At 27.5% G+C, this 17,548-nt stretch overlaps 1 protein-coding gene across 1 annotated transcript; it reads left to right on the top strand.

Moving 5' to 3' along the window:
* The first annotated feature begins 13,112 nt into the window (after positions 1–13,112).
* LOC142230748 (uncharacterized) lies at positions 13,113–15,647 on the top strand. The gene is made up of 2 exons (XM_075301376.1): positions 13,113–13,131; positions 14,329–15,647. The coding sequence occupies exons 1-2, from the start codon at positions 13,113–13,115 to the stop codon at positions 15,645–15,647; spliced, it is 1,338 nt and encodes a 445-aa protein (XP_075157491.1).
* Positions 15,648–17,548: the final 1,901 nt, after the last annotated feature.

Raw genomic sequence — 17,548 nt, 5'->3', positions numbered from 1 at the left:
TTCCAGGTTTAATAAGAGTCCCAAATATGTATCATTGGTTCAAACAGATTCACAAGGGTAAAGATTTATGAACCGAATATTTCACAGTATACTGTTAAGGGATTTAAAAATATATGGGAAAATCCAATGTATACTTTTAGGGTCATTTGAAATATTTTCATGTGATTTTCTAAAAACTGTACGCATGAACTTCATACTTCAAAGCAAAGTAAGTTTTTATAAAACCAGCATCTGATAGAGACCACATATAGGCCAAATGGACAATTAATTTTTGGAACAAAATCATTACAAACGATTTTTGTTATCATCCTCAGGGAATATTTTTTCCTCAAATGCAACTAAAATTTGATAGCTAACGGCCTGTAATGCACGGTTGCCACAGTTTGTAGAATTCTAAAAAAATGATAGATTTTTTCTATAGAAATAAAATTATGGCAATATTTTTATAGAAATAAAATTTTGACAAAATTTTCTATACCAATAAAATTTTGACAAATTTTCTATATAAATAAAATTTTGACAAAAATTTCCTATAGAAATAAAATTTTGAGAAAATTTTGTATAGAAATTAAATTTTTATAAACTTTTCTAAAGAAATACAATTTTGACAAAATTTTTTTATAGAAATACAATTTTGAGAAAATTTTCTATAAATATAAAATTTTGACAAAATTGTCTAAAGAAATAAAATTTTGACAAAATTTTATATAAATATAAAATTTTTACAAAATTTTCTTTTAGAAAAAAAGTTGACAAAATCTTCTATAAAAATAAAATTTTAACAAAATTTTCTATAGAAATAAAATTTTAACAAAATTATCTATAGAAATAAAATTGTAACAAATTTTCTATAGAAATACAATTTTTACAAAATTCTCTATAGAAATAAAATTATGCCAAAATTTTTATAGAAATAAAATTATGCCAAAATTTTTATAGAAATAAAACTTTGACAAAATTTTGTATAGAAATTAAATTTTTAGAAACTTTTCTAAAGAAATACAATTTTGACAAAATTTTTTATAGAAATACAATTTTGAGAAAATTTTTTATAGAAATACAATTTTGACAAAATTTTCTATAAATATAAAATTTTGACAAAATTGTCTAAAAAATAAAATTTTGACAAACTTTTATATAAATATAAAATTTTGACAAAATTTTCTATTAGAAAAAAATTTGGCAAAATCTTCTATTAAAATAAAATTTTGATAAAATTTTCTATAGAAATAAAATTTTAACAAAATTTTCTATAGAAATAAAATTGTAACAAATTTTTCTATAGATATAAAGTTTTGACAAATTTCTCTATAGGTTAGGTTAGGTGGCAGCCCGATATATCAGGCACACTTAGACTATTCAGTCCATTGACATGACAAGGGACCTCCTTTTTATAGCCGAGTCCGAACGGCGTTCCACATTGTAGTGAAACCACTTAGAGAAGCTTTCAAACCCTCAGGAATATCACCAGCATTACTGAGGTGGGATAATCCACCGCTGAAAAACTTTTTGGTGTTCGGTCGAAGCAGGAATCGAACCCACGACCTTGTGTGTGCAAGGCGGGCATGACAACCATTGCACCACGGTGGCTCTATAGAAATAAAATAAAAACATTTTCTATAAAAATAAAATGTTGAAATGTTGTTGTATACTTTTAGAAGGCAGGAAAATAATTTAAATTTCAAGTGTATACATGAACTATGTATCTTCTGTAGGACTTCATTAATTAAGAGTCCCAAACATATATAATTGGTCCACATAGATGCACAATCGTATAAGTTTATGAGCAGAATATGTTAAAGTATGCTGTTAAAGGGTTTAAAAATATTAAGGGGAAATTATAGAAATAAAATTTTTTGACAAAATTTTTATATAGAAATAAAATTTTGATGGAAATATCTATATAAATAAAATGTTGAAAAAAAAAAATTCCATAGAAATAAAATTTTGAAAAAAAAATCTATAGAAATAAAATTTTGAAAAAAAATCTATAGAAATAAAATTTGGCCAAAATTTCCTATAGAAATAAAATTTTTACAAAATTTTCTATAGAAATAAAATTTTTACAAAAGTTTTCTATAGAAATAGAATTTTGACAAAAATTTCTATATAAATACAATATTGAAAAAAAATCTATAGAAATAAAATTTTTACAAAATTTTCTATAGAAATAAAATTTTTGACAAAATTTTCTATAAGAATAAAATTTTTGACAACATTTTCTATAGAAATAAAATTTTTGACAACATTTTCTATAGAAATAAAATTTTGACAACATTTTTTACAGAAATCAAATTTTGACAAAAATTTTTATAGAAATAAAATTTTGACAAAGTTTTCTATAAAAAAATTTTGAAAAAAAAATTCCCATAGAAATAAATTTTTGAAAAAAAATCTATAGAAATAAAATTTTGGCAAAATTTTCTACAGAAATAATTTTTTGACAAAATTTTCTACAGAAAAAATTTTTTGACAAAGTTTTCTACAGAAATAATTTTTTGACAAAATTTTCTATAGAAATAAAATTTTGAGAAAATTTCAAAATTTTAATTTGAGGGTTTAGAGGGTTTAAAAATATTAAGGGGAAGTCATATGTATACTTTTAGGGTCACACTTTCTATCGAAATAAAATTTTTTGACACAATTTTCTACAGAAATAAAATTTTGATAAAAATTTCTATATAAATAAAATTTTGACAAAAATGTCTATATAAAAAAATTTATAGAAATAATATTTGGCCAAAATTTCCTATAGAAATAAAACTTGGCCAAAATTTCCTATAGAAATAAAATTTTGCCAAAATTTTCTACAGAATTTTTTGACAAAATTTTCTATAGAAATAAAATTTTGAAAAAAATTCCATAGAAAAAAAATTTGGACAAAATTTCCTATAGAAATAAAATTTTTACAAAATTCCCTATAGAAATAAAATTTTTGACAAAATTTTCTATAGAAATAAAAATTTGACAAAAATTTCTATATAAAAAAAATTTAAAAAAAAGTCTATAGAAATAAAATTTGGACAAAATTTCCTATAGAAATAAAATTTGTACAAAATTTTCTATAGAAATAAAATTTTTGACAAAATTTTCTATAGAAATAAAATTTTTGACAAAATTTTCTATAGAAATAAAATTTTTGACAAAATTTTCTATAGAAATAAAATTTTTGACAAAATTTTTTATAGAAATAACATTTTGACAACATTTTCTATAGAAATAAAATTTTGACAAAAATTTCTATATAAATAAAATTTTGAAAAAAAAAATTCTATAGAAATAAAATTTTGCCAAAATTTTCTATAGAATAAAATTTTGCCAAAATTTCCTATAGAAAAAAATTTAGCCAAAATTTCCAATAGAAATAAAATTTTGACAAAATTTTCTACAGAAATAATTTTTTGACAAAATTTTCTATAGAAATAAAATTTTGAGAAAAAAGTTCAAAATTTTGATTTGCCTAAATTTGCCATTAAACTGGCAATTTAATTTGGAAATTCCCAAACCAAAAAAAAACGTCCATTCTATGGGATCTTCATCAAAGCTGGCTATCGGTGTAAGAAAATAAACCAGTCCACCAGTTTTGAACACTCTCTTATGCTATATTTTTTTTTTTTCAAACATTTAATGTCTAATGTAAAAATCGTGAAAATTGTTTTTATTTTTATCCGCTCACTTTTGTCCCTTACTGTTAATTGTTACAAAAAAAAAATATATATTTCACACAGCCAAGCAAGCATAGAAACTATTTTCAACCATAGTTGAACAGTTTTCACAAGCCACACTTCTCGAAGTTGGTTGTTGGTGTTGGAAGTGCAGAAAAAAAAAACAACGTAGAGCTCCCAACTTCATTCACTTCATTTCCTAATGAAAACGGTCAGGAAATGAAACTTACTTTCTACATACGTTTTTAATTGAAAGCAAAGTTTTCCAAAAAAAATCCCAAAAAACTGAAATACAGAATATCTGGCATATGGAAATGGTCACATTTCTTATGAGCAATCACAAAAACTTCGCCGAAAAAAAAAACAACGTAGAGGAAAAAGAAGCAATGGAAATTTGGAATTTTGCATATTGGGTCTTTAAAACAATTTCAAGTTTCAGGATATCTAAACTTTAAGATTTAAAAGGACATAGCTTCTCAGACAATCTTTACATCAGTTTCAAATTGGCGGTGTATATATGGCTAAGGCCAGCTTTACACCAAATCTACCGATCACATGGGGATGAGGATTGTACGGCTCATTGCACAATCTGGGGAGCAGATTACTGAAGTCCTCAACATCTCGGTTAAAGCAGCACGCCCTACAGTATAATCATGGAAAACACTCGACCGTCGGTTTGGTTGGGAGGTAATGAGAGAGAGAAAACATTTTTTCATTTTCGTACTATTGCTCATTTCCATGATAGTGGCAGAATACTAGAAATGATCCGAAAAGTGTAGTCCAGATCTATTCGAAAACTTGCTTGTGATCTGAATCGAGAGAACGGAAACTGAGCTTGTACTAAAACTGAGCATGTACTAAAGCCATTGAAGTCCAAGTCCCAAAATTCCAAGAGACTAGAACGAGCCAAGAAGTTTTTTTCGATTGCATAAATGCCTACGATGAGAAGGTATTCTAAACAAAATTGCCAAAGAGGTCAGCTAAACATTTACACCTACGGTTGGGCCCCTATAGTAATGATGTGGTCCGCCGTATGGCCGATGATCGCTCCCTGCTAATATTCATCGACCTTGGGGCCAAAAACAAATGGCGAATATTATCGGGAAAATATCCTACAGAAATGTCCAGAGACCAAGGACATTCCAAACTCTCTTGGAGCCACCATGGTGCAATGGTTAGCATGCCCTTCTTATATACGTAGGGTCGTGGGTTAAACCCCAGTTGCGACCAAACACCAAAATGTTTTTCAGCGGTGACATTTCTGAGTGTTTCTAAGCTTCTCTAAGTGCGGATCGCCGTTCGGACTCGGTCATAAAAAGGAGGTCCCTTGTCATTGAGCTAAAACATAGAATTGGGCAGCACTCAGTGATAAGAAAGAAATTCACCACTGTGGTATCACAATGGGCTGAATAGTATAAGCTAGCCTGAAATATCGGGCTGTCACTATACCTAACTTAACCTAACCTAAGCCATAATTTCTAAAGCAACACTAAGGATCTGGAGATGATCCAAATTTGTCCTAATTCCAGATTAGAAGTTTGGCATTCAATCCACCTTTTTGAAGCTCTTTATTTTACTGTGTATTGAATTCTAATCCAACCTTCTCCCTTTGGACTACATCCGAAAACGTAGTTCTTCTGTTCTATACCTAAAGATTTGAAAATGGAGTTCTTGTGTCCATGGCTAGGTATCGGAAAATTCAGTTATTCTGGCCTATGATAAGCACATATACAATTCTTTGGAGATGATCCATATTTTGTCGCAAGTTTTTACATCCGAAAGCGGAGTTCTTCTGTCCTATGTCCTTGTCTAAGGATCCGAAAAGGGAGTTCTACCTAATTTTTAGAATCCAAACATGGAGTTCTTCTGTCCTATGCCTAAGATTTGAAAATGGAGTTATTCTGTCCGTGCTTAAGTATCCGACAATGGAGTTATTCTGTCCTATGATAAGCCCATATAAAATTCTTTGGAGATGATCCAAATTTTGTCGCAAGTTTCTTCATCCGAAAACGGAGTTCTTCGAATTCGAAAACGGAGTTCTTCGAATTCGAAAACGGTGTTCTTCGAATTCGAAAACGGAGTTCTTCGAATTCGAAAACGGAGTTCTTCTGTCCTGTGGTGAGCTCAAGTAATTTTTTTGTAAATTTTTGCCCTTCTTCCAGGCCATATATTTGGGATCCAATCCACTTTTTTGGAAGCCCTATTTTTACTGGGTATTGAATTCTAATTCAGCCTTCTTACCTTGGTCTGCATGTCCTTTACTTACGATCCGAAAAGGGAGTTATGCTCTCCTATGATAAGCCCAAGTAAAATTCCTTGGATATAACTCAAATTTGCACTAATTTCAGATCAGAAATTTGGGATCCAATCTACATTTTTTGAAGTTCTATTTTTTACTGGGTATTGAATTCTAATTCAACCTTTTTCCTTTGGTCTACATGTCCTAGTTCTTCGGATAGGGAGTTCTTCTGTCCTATGATAAGTCCATGTAAAATTCTTAGGAGATGGTCCAAATTTGCCCTACTTCCAGATCAGAAGATAGGGATCTAATGCAGCTTTTTGGAAGCTCTATTTTTTACTAGGTATTGAATTCTAATTCAACCTTCCTCCATTGGTCAATATGCCTTTAGCATCAGAAAACGGAGTACTTCTGTCCTGCGATAAGCCCATGTAAAATCCTTTGGACATGATCCAAATTTGTCCTAATTCCAGATTAGAAGTTAGGGATACGATCTACATTTTACGAAGTTCTATTTTTTACTGGGTATCGAATTCTAATTCAGCCATCTTCCATTGGTCTATATGCTTTTGTTTAAGGATGAGAAATCGGACTTCTTCTGTCCTTGTCTAAGGATTCGAAAATGGAGTTCTCCTGTCCTACACACAAAAAATTTTTTTTCTGATTCAATCACGAAATTAATTGATCCAATTAATTTTTAATTGAAATGTCTTCAATCACAGAAATGATAGTATCAATTAAAAAATTAATTGAAGGTCAATTAAAAAGTTAATTGATCCAATTAAAAAATTAATTGATACTATTATTTTTGTGATTGATTTTTGTTTCAATTAAAAAATTTGTTGAATCAATTAAATTTTTAATTGAATATTTTTTAAAACTCAATTAAATTTTTAATTGGAAAAATTTTCGTGAAATTTTTTTGTGTGTATGGTAAGCCCATCTAAAATTCTTTGGAGATGATCCAAATTTGTCCGAAATTTGGGATTCAATCCCCTTTTTGAAACCCTTTATGTTACTGGGTATTGAATTTTAATTCAGTCTTCTCCCTTTGGACTGCATCGGAAAACGGAGTTCTTCTTTCCTTGTCTAAGGATTCGAAAACGGAGTTCTTCTTTCCTATGATAAGACCATGGAGATTATCCAAATTTGTCCCATATGTGGGATGCAATCCACTTTTTTGAAGCTCTTTATTTTACTGGGTATTGAAGTCTAAGTCAGCCTTCCACATTTGGTCTACTACCGAAAACGGGAGTTCTTCTGTCATATACCCTTATCTATGGATACCAAAGGGGAGTTTTCTGTCCTTGTCTAAGGATCCGAAAACGGCGTTTTTCTGTCCTATGACAACCATTCTTTGGAGATGATCCAGTTTGGGATATAATCTATTTTTTGGAAGCTCTTTATTTTACTGTTTATTAAATTCTATTTCAGACTTCTTCTATAGGTCGTCATGTGTAGACAAATATTAAAAAAGGTGTGAAATCTAAAATACAAAAACATGATAAGAATTTAAGCCATTTTCAATCAGGCCATTGCATTCCAAGTTAAGAAAAATCAAAGTCTTATGAATAATCCACCTCTCCCCGATCCTCACCCCTGCGCACAGATCTAATGTAATTTGTGTCAAACCTCTTTGTAAAACCAGTAAAGAGACATAATTAATAAAAATATCTGGCCAAACGGACATACAAAATAAATGCTCACGTAGCACACACCAAAAATCAAACAAAAGAAACATTTTTCTTCTTGGAAGTATCACCACGAAAACCAAAAACAAGAACAAATCAATTACGCAGAGCCTAAAGAAGCATACAACACTCAAAGCCTCTGGCCCAATCTGGTCAATCCATTGTTGTGCTGGGGATTACACAACGTGCGATAATTGTCATTTCAAAACACGCGCGCGTTCTCTTTCGAATTCAAACCAAAGTAGAGAACCATAATTCACAGCCTGGATGACTCTTCCAATTCAATACAATCAGCCATCCATCCATCTAGTCTTCAACCATCTCAGCCATCTAAGCCTGGTATAGTCCATATCCCAACAAATGTGTGAGTGATAAATTCAATTTTCAATTTAAAACGAAAAAACTCAGTCAACAATCTCGCAAAGACAATGGAATGCCACAATGAAGTTGTGTTCGGAGTCTATGTCAATGTCTGGAAATTATGAAGAATATTTTTGTGTGTGTTTTGAGGCTTCTAGGAATCTCAAAATCTAAGCGGAAGCAATAATATGTTGACATTGTTTAATAACCACACCAATAAGAGAATATCAATTAAGTCTTTATGATTTTCCTGGGAAATAGAAAACTAACTTGGATGGTACCCTTAGAAAAGCAAATCAGAAGCAGAGGAAATATTTCTTCTTTTCCAGCAACTTCCTATACACACAAAAAAAAAATTCTGATTCAATCACGAAATTAATTGATCCAATTAATTTTTTAATTGAAATGTCTTCAATCACGAAAATGATAGTATCAATCACAGTTTTAATTGGGCATAGAAAAAATTCTTGATTAAAAAATTAATTGATTTCATTGCCAAATTTCAATTAATTTTTTAATTGATTCAATTAAAAATTTAATTGATGTTGATTGCAAAACTCAATTAATTTATTAATTAAAAAAGGTAACTATTTTCATTTACATTCTGAATTGGCTTAGAATTTTTATTTGGATTAACAATTGATTGTTTGAAAAAAAATGTTAACTAAAAATTTAAAAAAAATGTTCATCATCATCATAAACTGACTTAGTCTTCCGAATTTGATTATAAGTTAATTGTATCAATTAACTTTTTAATTAAAAATTTTAAAATGTTCAATCATTGACTTAATTAACTTAATGTTTCTATCTTGATTAAAAAGTTAATTGTACCAATTAATTTATTAATTGAAAAAAATTTCAACTTCAATTAACTTTTTAATTGGAAATATTTTGGTGATATTTTTTTCTGTGTATGTGGTGATGAAATCTTGGGGCCTCCTCTGAAGTGTTTACAATTAGAGTAAACTGTCTTCAAAATCTCCTCATTCCCAATCAAGTATGCATTTTTTTTTATCCTTCATCTTAGTCCTTGTGTAAGGACATCAGAGGAGGCATCTAAGGACTATTCAAGATTCACACTTTCTTTGCTAAGGCGGCGACGTTAAAAGTGACGAGCTAGCGGTATATTTTCAAAGGAATTTCTTATCTTCAACAATAACAAGAAGAACAACAAACTTATGTTAGTATATCAAAAGGATATCTTGACTTTCCATTGCACCTTTTAGTGTAAGTCATATAAGCCATCACATGAGATCCTTTAGAAAGGAAAATGCTCCTCCATTATCCCATCCAAGGAAGGAGAAATTTCTAATAGCCTCGGACTCATAGTGTGAATATGTTTTGGCTCCCTTTTCAAGTCAAGACTCCCAAAGGATAATGCACATACATACCCTGGATATTTAGTTGATTATTTTTGTTCTTGCATATTCCTATCTAAAAGCTTTCTCATGAATCCTTATTTATAGCAGTGGACGAGTGCTTATTCCTTTGCAAAAATGTCAATTATCTTATGAAGAGAGATACAGAAGGCCTTGGCATTTTAAACATTTAACCGTATGCCAAATTACCCCATCTTCCTGGTACTTGCAAATGCTTTACATACACTTACGTATGCCCAGGTACAGACTGAAGAAGCTCTTCTTGATTACAGGATAGGGATAAAGTATTAGAAAAAAATAAATTATTTTGCAAAAATTTATTCCTATAGAAAATTTTGTCAAAATTTTATTTCTATACAAGGTTTTGCCAAAATTTTATTTTTATAGAAAATTTTGTTAAAATTTTATTTCTATAGAAAATTTTGTCAAAATTTTATTACTAAAGAAAATGTTGTCTAAATTTTATTTCCATAGAAAATTTTGTCAAAATTTTATTTCTATAGAAAATTTTGTCAAAATTTTATTTCCATAGAAATTTTTTTTCAAAATTTGCTTTATTTTTATTCCAAAAGAAAATGTTGGCAAAATTTTATTTCTAAGAAAATTTTGTCAAATTATTATTTCTATAGAAAATTTTGTCAAAATTTTATTTCTATAGAAAATTTTGTCAAAATTTTATTTCTATAGAAAATTTTGTATAAATTTTATTTCTATAGAAAATTTTGTCAAAATGTTATTTCTTTAGAAAATTTTGTCAAAATTTTATTTCTATAAAAACTTTTGTCAAAATTTTATTTCTATAGAAAATTTTGTATAAATATTATTTCTATAAAAAATTTTGTCACATTGTTATTTCTAGAGAAATTTTTGTCAAATTGTTAGTTCTAGAGAAAATTTTGTCAAAATTTTATTTCTATAGAAAATTTTGTCTGAATTTTATTTCTATAGAAATCTTTTTTCAAAATTTTATTTCTATAGATTTTTTTTTTATAAATTTTATTTCTATAGAAAATTTTGCTTTATTTTTATTCCAAAAGAAAATGTTGGCAAAATTTTATTTCTAAGAAAATTTTGTCAACTTGTCATTTCTTGAGAAAATTTTGTCAAAATTTTTTTTCTATACAAAATTTTGTCAAAATATACTTCTATAGAAAATTTTGTCACAATTTTATTTCTATAGAAAATTTTGTCAAAATTTTATTTCTATAGAAAATTTTGTAAAATTTTATTTCCATAGAACATTTTTTCAAAATTTTATTTCTACAAAAAATTTTGTCAAATTGTTATTTCTAGAGAAATTTTTGTCAAATTGTTAGTTCTAGAGAAAATTTTGTCTAATTTTATTTCCATAGAACATCTTTTTTTCAAAATTTCTATTTCTATTTCTATAGAAAATTTTGTCAAAATTTTATTTCTATAGAAAATTTTGTCAAAAGTTTATTTCTATAGAAAATTTTTCCAAAATTTTATTTCTGTAGAAAATTTTGTCAAAATTTTATTTCTATAGAAAATTTTGTCAAATTTTATTTCTATAGAAAATTTTGTCAAAATTTTATTTCTATAAAATTGTATCTAAATTTTATTTTTATGGAAAATTTTTTCAAAATTTTATTTCTATAGAAAATTTTGTCAAAATTTTATTTCTATAAAATTGTATCTAAATTTTATTTTTATGGAAAATTTTTTCAAAATTTTATTTCTATAGAAAATTTTGTCAAAATTTTATTTCTATAGAAAATTTTGTCAAAATTTTGTTGCTATAGAAAATTTTGTTAAAATTTTATTTCTATAGAAAATTTTGTCAAAATTTTATTTCTATAGAAAATTTTGTCAAAATTTTATTTCTATAGAAAATTTTGTCAAAATTTTATTTCTATAGAAAATTTTGTCAAAATTTTATTTCTATAGAAAATTTTGTCAAAATTTTATTTCTATAGAAAATTTTGACAAAATTTTATTTCTATAGAAAATTTTGACAAAATTTTATTTCTATAGAAAATTTTGTCAAAATTTTATTTGTAAAGAAAACTTTGTCGAAAAATTTATTTCTATAGAAAATTTTGTCTAAATTTTATTTCTATAGAAAATTTTGCCTAAATTTTATTTCTATAGAAAATCTTGTCAAAATTTTATTGTATAGAAAATTTTGTCAAAATTTTATTTCTACAGAAAATTTATTCAAAACTTTATTTCTATAGAAAATTTTGTCAAAAGTTTATTTATTTAGACAATTTTGTAAAAATTTTATTTGTATAGAAAATTTTGTTAAAATTTTATTTCTATAGAAAATTTTGTCAAAATTTTATTTCTATAAAAAATTTTGTCAAATTGTCATTTCTTGAGAAAATTTTGTCAAAATTTTATTTCTATGTAAAATTTTGTCAAAATATTACTTCTATAGAAAATTTTGTCAAAATTTTATTTCTATAGAAAATTTTGTCAAAATTTTATTTCTATAGTAAATTTTGTTAAAATTTTATTTCTATAGAAAATTTTGTCAAAATTTTATTTCTATAGAAAATGTTGTCAAAATTTTATTTTTATAGAAAATTGTGTCAAAATTTTATTTCTTTAGAAAATTTTGTCAAAATTTTATTTCTATAGAAAATGTTGTCAAAATTTTATTTCTATTGAATAATCAAGTCTTAAGTCCCTGATATTGGAAAATAAAGCTTCCTTTCCAATTTCCTTTACTGCATACTGTTCCTGTATACACCTTGGACAGCATGGTACATGCTACCATAGTCGTTATGCATGACTGCTTGGTGAGATTCATAGAGTGGTGGCGCACACATTAAGGACATTTCATATTGTGGCAAGTGTAGTCGTCGAAGTGCATTGCGTGTTGGATGCTGTTGTATTGTACACTGGCTTATCCTCAGTCCAGTTGGCTTTGACTTCATATACACGCATCCGGAAATTTAGTGGCATTGGTGTTGCTGCTGGACATATAGTGATTACACCACCAGACCAGAATAGCGCCAATACTCATACACACACCCACACCCATATAATTTCGCAGAGGTCCAATGTATGTGAACATGGAGATTTATGTTTTTATGGACTCCATAAGGTGCTTGAAAGATACGCATACGAGAAATTCATTGAAGTTATCCAGCAAAAGAGGACATCCCCTTAGAGCACGCACTCTATAGACACACACAGGCATACAAAAGTGTTTTTTTTTTTTGCCTATCACAGGATATATGAATGTTTACTTGGAAAACTTTTATACAGATGCGAAAGTGAGGACGGTCTGGTGTTATAGAGGTTTTTGGGATATCCAAGTCCTAAGAGAGTATATGTGGTGGTACATATTTACACACATGCTTTGCCTTGTAGTATAATCCAATAGTGCCCAGTCTCCCAGCCTGCCTGCCTGTATCAATTGTCGTGTTGTGTTTCGGACCAAATGGATGAGATGTTGTTGTATAGCCAAGAGTTATGGACTCAGCAGCTCTGGCCAATTTAATTTTCTCGCCCAAGAACGCAGGCGAAACAAGTGCGCCCAGCATTTCCACATGATTTAACGTTGCCTACCGTCGGGCATGAGGGTATAGCAAATATGCCCCAATACCAGGATACGCATACATAACCATACCAATTACACATACACATATCATAAAGAGGAATATACACTCACAACTACACACCCACATATTTTGCCATAGTACACGTGTGTAGTTTTAACTTTAATCGTGTTTGTTCTTGTTGTGTCCCATCCACATGGGTCACATACACAAATCCTTATGACCAGGGTTTATGTGAATGAATTAATATGCATGTAGTATGTGTGGGTGTGTGTGTGTGTTGGGTGTTTGTAGTCTCCTTTGGTTATGTGAAAGTATGTCCATATTTTTGTGTATACCATCGCTTTTATTATTGTAGTCTTCCTCACTGGTCCTTGTTGATTATGGAGACCGAAAACAAAAAACTAACTTTGCTCCATTAGAGATGCTGCAAAAAAAAATTGCATACATGGTATAAAATGGTCCCCCAACGAACAGTGGGGAAAGGAGAAACAAAAATTGCTATATTAAAAATCAACTTAAAACTAAACTTTTGACAAAATGTTCTATAGATTTGAAATTTTGACGAAATTTTTTATAGAAATAAAATTTTGACGAAATTTTCTATAGAAATAAAATTTTGACAAAATTTCCTACAGAAATAAAAGTTTGAAAAAATATAAAAATAAAATGTTAACAAAATTTTCTATAGAAAAAAAATTGACGCAATATTCTATAAAAATAAAATGTTGACAAAATTTTCCATAGAAATAAAAGTTTGAAAAAATATAAAAATAAAATAAATATAAAATAATAATAAAATAATAATTTCTAGTAATAAAAATAAAATTTTAACAAAATTTTCTATAGAAAAAAATTGACAAAATTTTCTATAGAAAAAAAATTTTGACAAAATTTTCTATAGAAAAACAATTTTGACAAAATTTTCTATAGAAATAAAATTTCCATTTGTTTTTGTTTTGTTATTGTTGGTTTTGTTCTTTAAGCATTGTTGTTGTTTTTTTATTTCAGCTTAAAACCATACATTGACTAAACTACAAGAGTAGCTTAACCAACAGAGGAAAAAATTTTGACAAAATTTTCTATAGAAATAAAATGTTGACAAAATTTTCTTTGGAAATAAAATTTTGACAAAATTTTCTTTGGAAATAAAATTTTAACAAAATTTTCTACAGAAATAAAATATTACATAACTTCCTACAGAAATAAAATTTTCACAAAATTTCCTATAGAAATAAAATTTTGACAAAATGTTCCATGGAAATAAAATTTTGACAAAATTTTCCATAGAAATAACATTAAAAAAAAAATCTATAGAAATTTTTTTGTCACTATTTTCTATAGAAATAAAATTTTGACAAAATTTTCTATAGAAATAAAATTTTGACAAACTTTTCTATAGAAATTAAATTTTGTATAGAAATACAATTTTGACGAAATTTTTATAAAGAAAATTTATACTAGGTACAGTGGCTCAAACGAAGAAATATTTGAAAGACAACAAGGATGTTTTAATATTAAGTGCGGATAAAGGTGGAAAAACTGTTGCTATGGACAGCAAAGAATACAAATCCAAAATGCATGCGATAATACACGACATGTGTAGTTACAAACGGTTAAAAATTGATCCAACATCGAAATTTCAAACCAAGAATAATAAATTAGTGGAAAAATTATATAAAGAAAACTTAATTAGCATCGAGGAAAAGAATAAATTGACGAGTAAAACTGCTATAGCCCCAAGGATTTACGGCCTTCCGAAGGTACACAAGGAAGGAACACCATTGAGACCAATTTGCTCATCGATCAATGCACCATCGTATAAGATGTGCAGATATATATCTAGTATCTTAAAGAACGTCACCAAAGATTCAAAATACAATGTAAAAGACGCGATTGACTTTAAAACGAAGATTAAGAATGTAAGGCTAACAGATGATGAAATCCTGATATCGTTTGATGTTGTATCACTGTTTCCCAGTATACCGGTAAACCTAGCCATTGCAATGATTGAGAAGAAATGGGACTTAATCAAAAATTATACAAAAATACCTCGTGATATTTTCAAGGAACTAGCACTATTTTGTATCAAAGACAGTAGGTACTTCAAATATGAAGATAAGACATATGAACAATTGAAAGGAATGCCAATGGGATCTCCAGCATCTCCAATAATTGCTGACATCATCATGGAAGAGCTACTAGACGTGTCCTTAAGCAAGATACCGAAACCTCGAATTATAACCAAATATGTGGACGACATATTTGCGATAGTAAAGAAAACCGACGTGGAAAGTACTCTTGACGCATTAAACTCATTCCACAGTCAAATACAATTTACAATGGAGTTAGAGAAGGATAACAAGCTACCATATTTAGACTGTAACATACTGAGAGATGATAATTGTTTGAGGCTGAATTGGTATCAAAAACCAACAGCAACTGGACGACTAATAAATTATAATTCAAAACACAATAAAAGTATAATCCATATGACAGCAATCAATTTTATAGATCGAATCTTAAGGATAAGTGATGCAGAATTCCACAAGGAGAATGAAATAAAGATAAGACAAATATTGACCACAAACGATTTTCCAAATAGAATAATAAGCAGACTAATAAATCGCGTTAAAAATAAAACACTTGACGAAAACATTAAACCTAAGACTATTGAAGAGCCGGACCATAATAAGGATAAGTCATACAAACCCATGACTTACGTTGAAGGATTCTCAGAGCGTTTTTTTCAAATCGGACGAGATACTTGCTCAAGAGAATAATCATAGACGAAGATACACTCTTGAGATGCTCAATATAATAGATCTCTCTCCTGACAAAAGAATGAACTTCAAAAAAGACACGGAAGAATGCGCCAGAATGTATCGACATATTATAAACAAGCATCGACACAAACGAAGTTTATTGTACGGTGAATTGCGAAACAAACAGCAGCACAAGAACTCAAGTTAGTTATTTTTCGATAAAATATATTTTCAATAACAATTGTGATTTTTGTGAACATTAAATGTAATTTAATTTTTGTATTTTATGTAGATACAAAATCCCAGAAGATGGTTAGTGGCACTAACCGAAATATTGGAAATAAATATTAAAACAAATCAATAATCGATTGTTTCTATGACCTCAAGCCGAACAAAATTAATAATCAGAATAGAAATAAAATCTGGACGAAATTTTCTATAGAAATTATATTTTGACAAAATTTTCTATAGAAATAAAATTTTGACAAAATTTTCTATAGAAATAAAATTTTGACAAAGTTTTCTATAGAAATAAAATTTTGACAAAATTTTCTATAGAAATGAAATGTTACAAAACTTCCTATAGAAATAAAATTTAGACAAAATCTTCTGTAGAAATAGAATTTTCACAAAATTTTCTATAGAAATAAAAATTTGACAAACTTCTATAGAAATTAAATTTTGACAAAATTTTGTATAGAAATGAAATTTTGACGAAATTGTTATAAATAAATAAAATCTTGACGAAAGTTTCAATAGAAATAATATTTTGACAAAATTTTCTATAGAAATAAAATTTTGACAAACTTTTCTATAGAAATAAAATTTTGACAAAATTTTTTATAGAAGTAAAATGTTGATCAAATTTTCTATAGAAATAAAATTTTGACAAAATTTTCTATAGAAATGAAATGTTACAAAACTTCCTATAGAAATAAAATTTTGACAAAATCTTCTGTAGAAATAGAATTTTCACAAAATTTTCTATAGAAATAAAAACTTGACAAACTTCTATAGAAATTAAATTTTGACAAAATTTTGTATAGAAATGAAATTTTGACGAAATTTTTGTAAAGAAGAAAAACCTTGACGAAAGTTTCTATAGAAATAATATTTTGACAAAATTTTCTATAGAAATAAAATTTTGACAAACTTTTCTATAGTAATAAAATTTTGACAAAATTTTCTATAGAAGTAAAATGTTAAGCAAATTTTCTATGGAAATAAAATGTTGACAAAATTTTCTATAGAAATAAAATTTTGACAAAATTTTCTATAGAAATAAAAGTTTTACAAAATATTCTATAGAAATAAAATGTTACAAAACTTCCTAGAGAAATAAAATTTTGACAAAATCTTCTGTAGAAATAGAATTTTCACAAAATTTTTTATAGAAATAAAATTTTTACAAAATAAGATTTTTTTGTTTGGTAGTTTTTTGGTAAAATTTTCTTCAAATGTTGGTAGATTGTTTTTGGCTCGAGAGGCAACAGTGAGTGTAAGCCCAAAGATCTCAGTGGAGGGACTGTATATACATACACATCATATTCACTACACAGAAAAAAATTTCACGAAAAATTTTCCAATTAAAATTTTAATTGAGTTTTAAAAAATATTCAATTAAAAATTTAATTGATTTAACAAATTTTTTAATTGAAACAAAAATCAATCACAAAAATTAATAGTATCAATTAATTTTTTAATTGGATCAAATAATTTTTTAATTGACCTTCAATTAATTTTTTAATTGATACTATCATTTCTGTGATTGAAGACATTTCAATTAAAAAATTAATTGGATCAATTAATTTCGTGATTGAACCAGAAAATTTTTGTTTTTTGTGTGTACACATCATATTCGCCACAATCCTTTGTGGTCCTTATAGACCGATATACACCATATTTGGCACATCACTTTG

The sequence above is a fragment of the Haematobia irritans genome, chromosome 3, assembly GCF_050003625.1.
Source record: "Haematobia irritans isolate KBUSLIRL chromosome 3, ASM5000362v1, whole genome shotgun sequence".
Taxonomy (NCBI): Eukaryota; Metazoa; Arthropoda; class Insecta; order Diptera; family Muscidae; genus Haematobia; species Haematobia irritans.
Note: the sequence above shows the minus strand (reverse complement) of the source record. Positions and strands in the feature narration are given on the sequence as shown.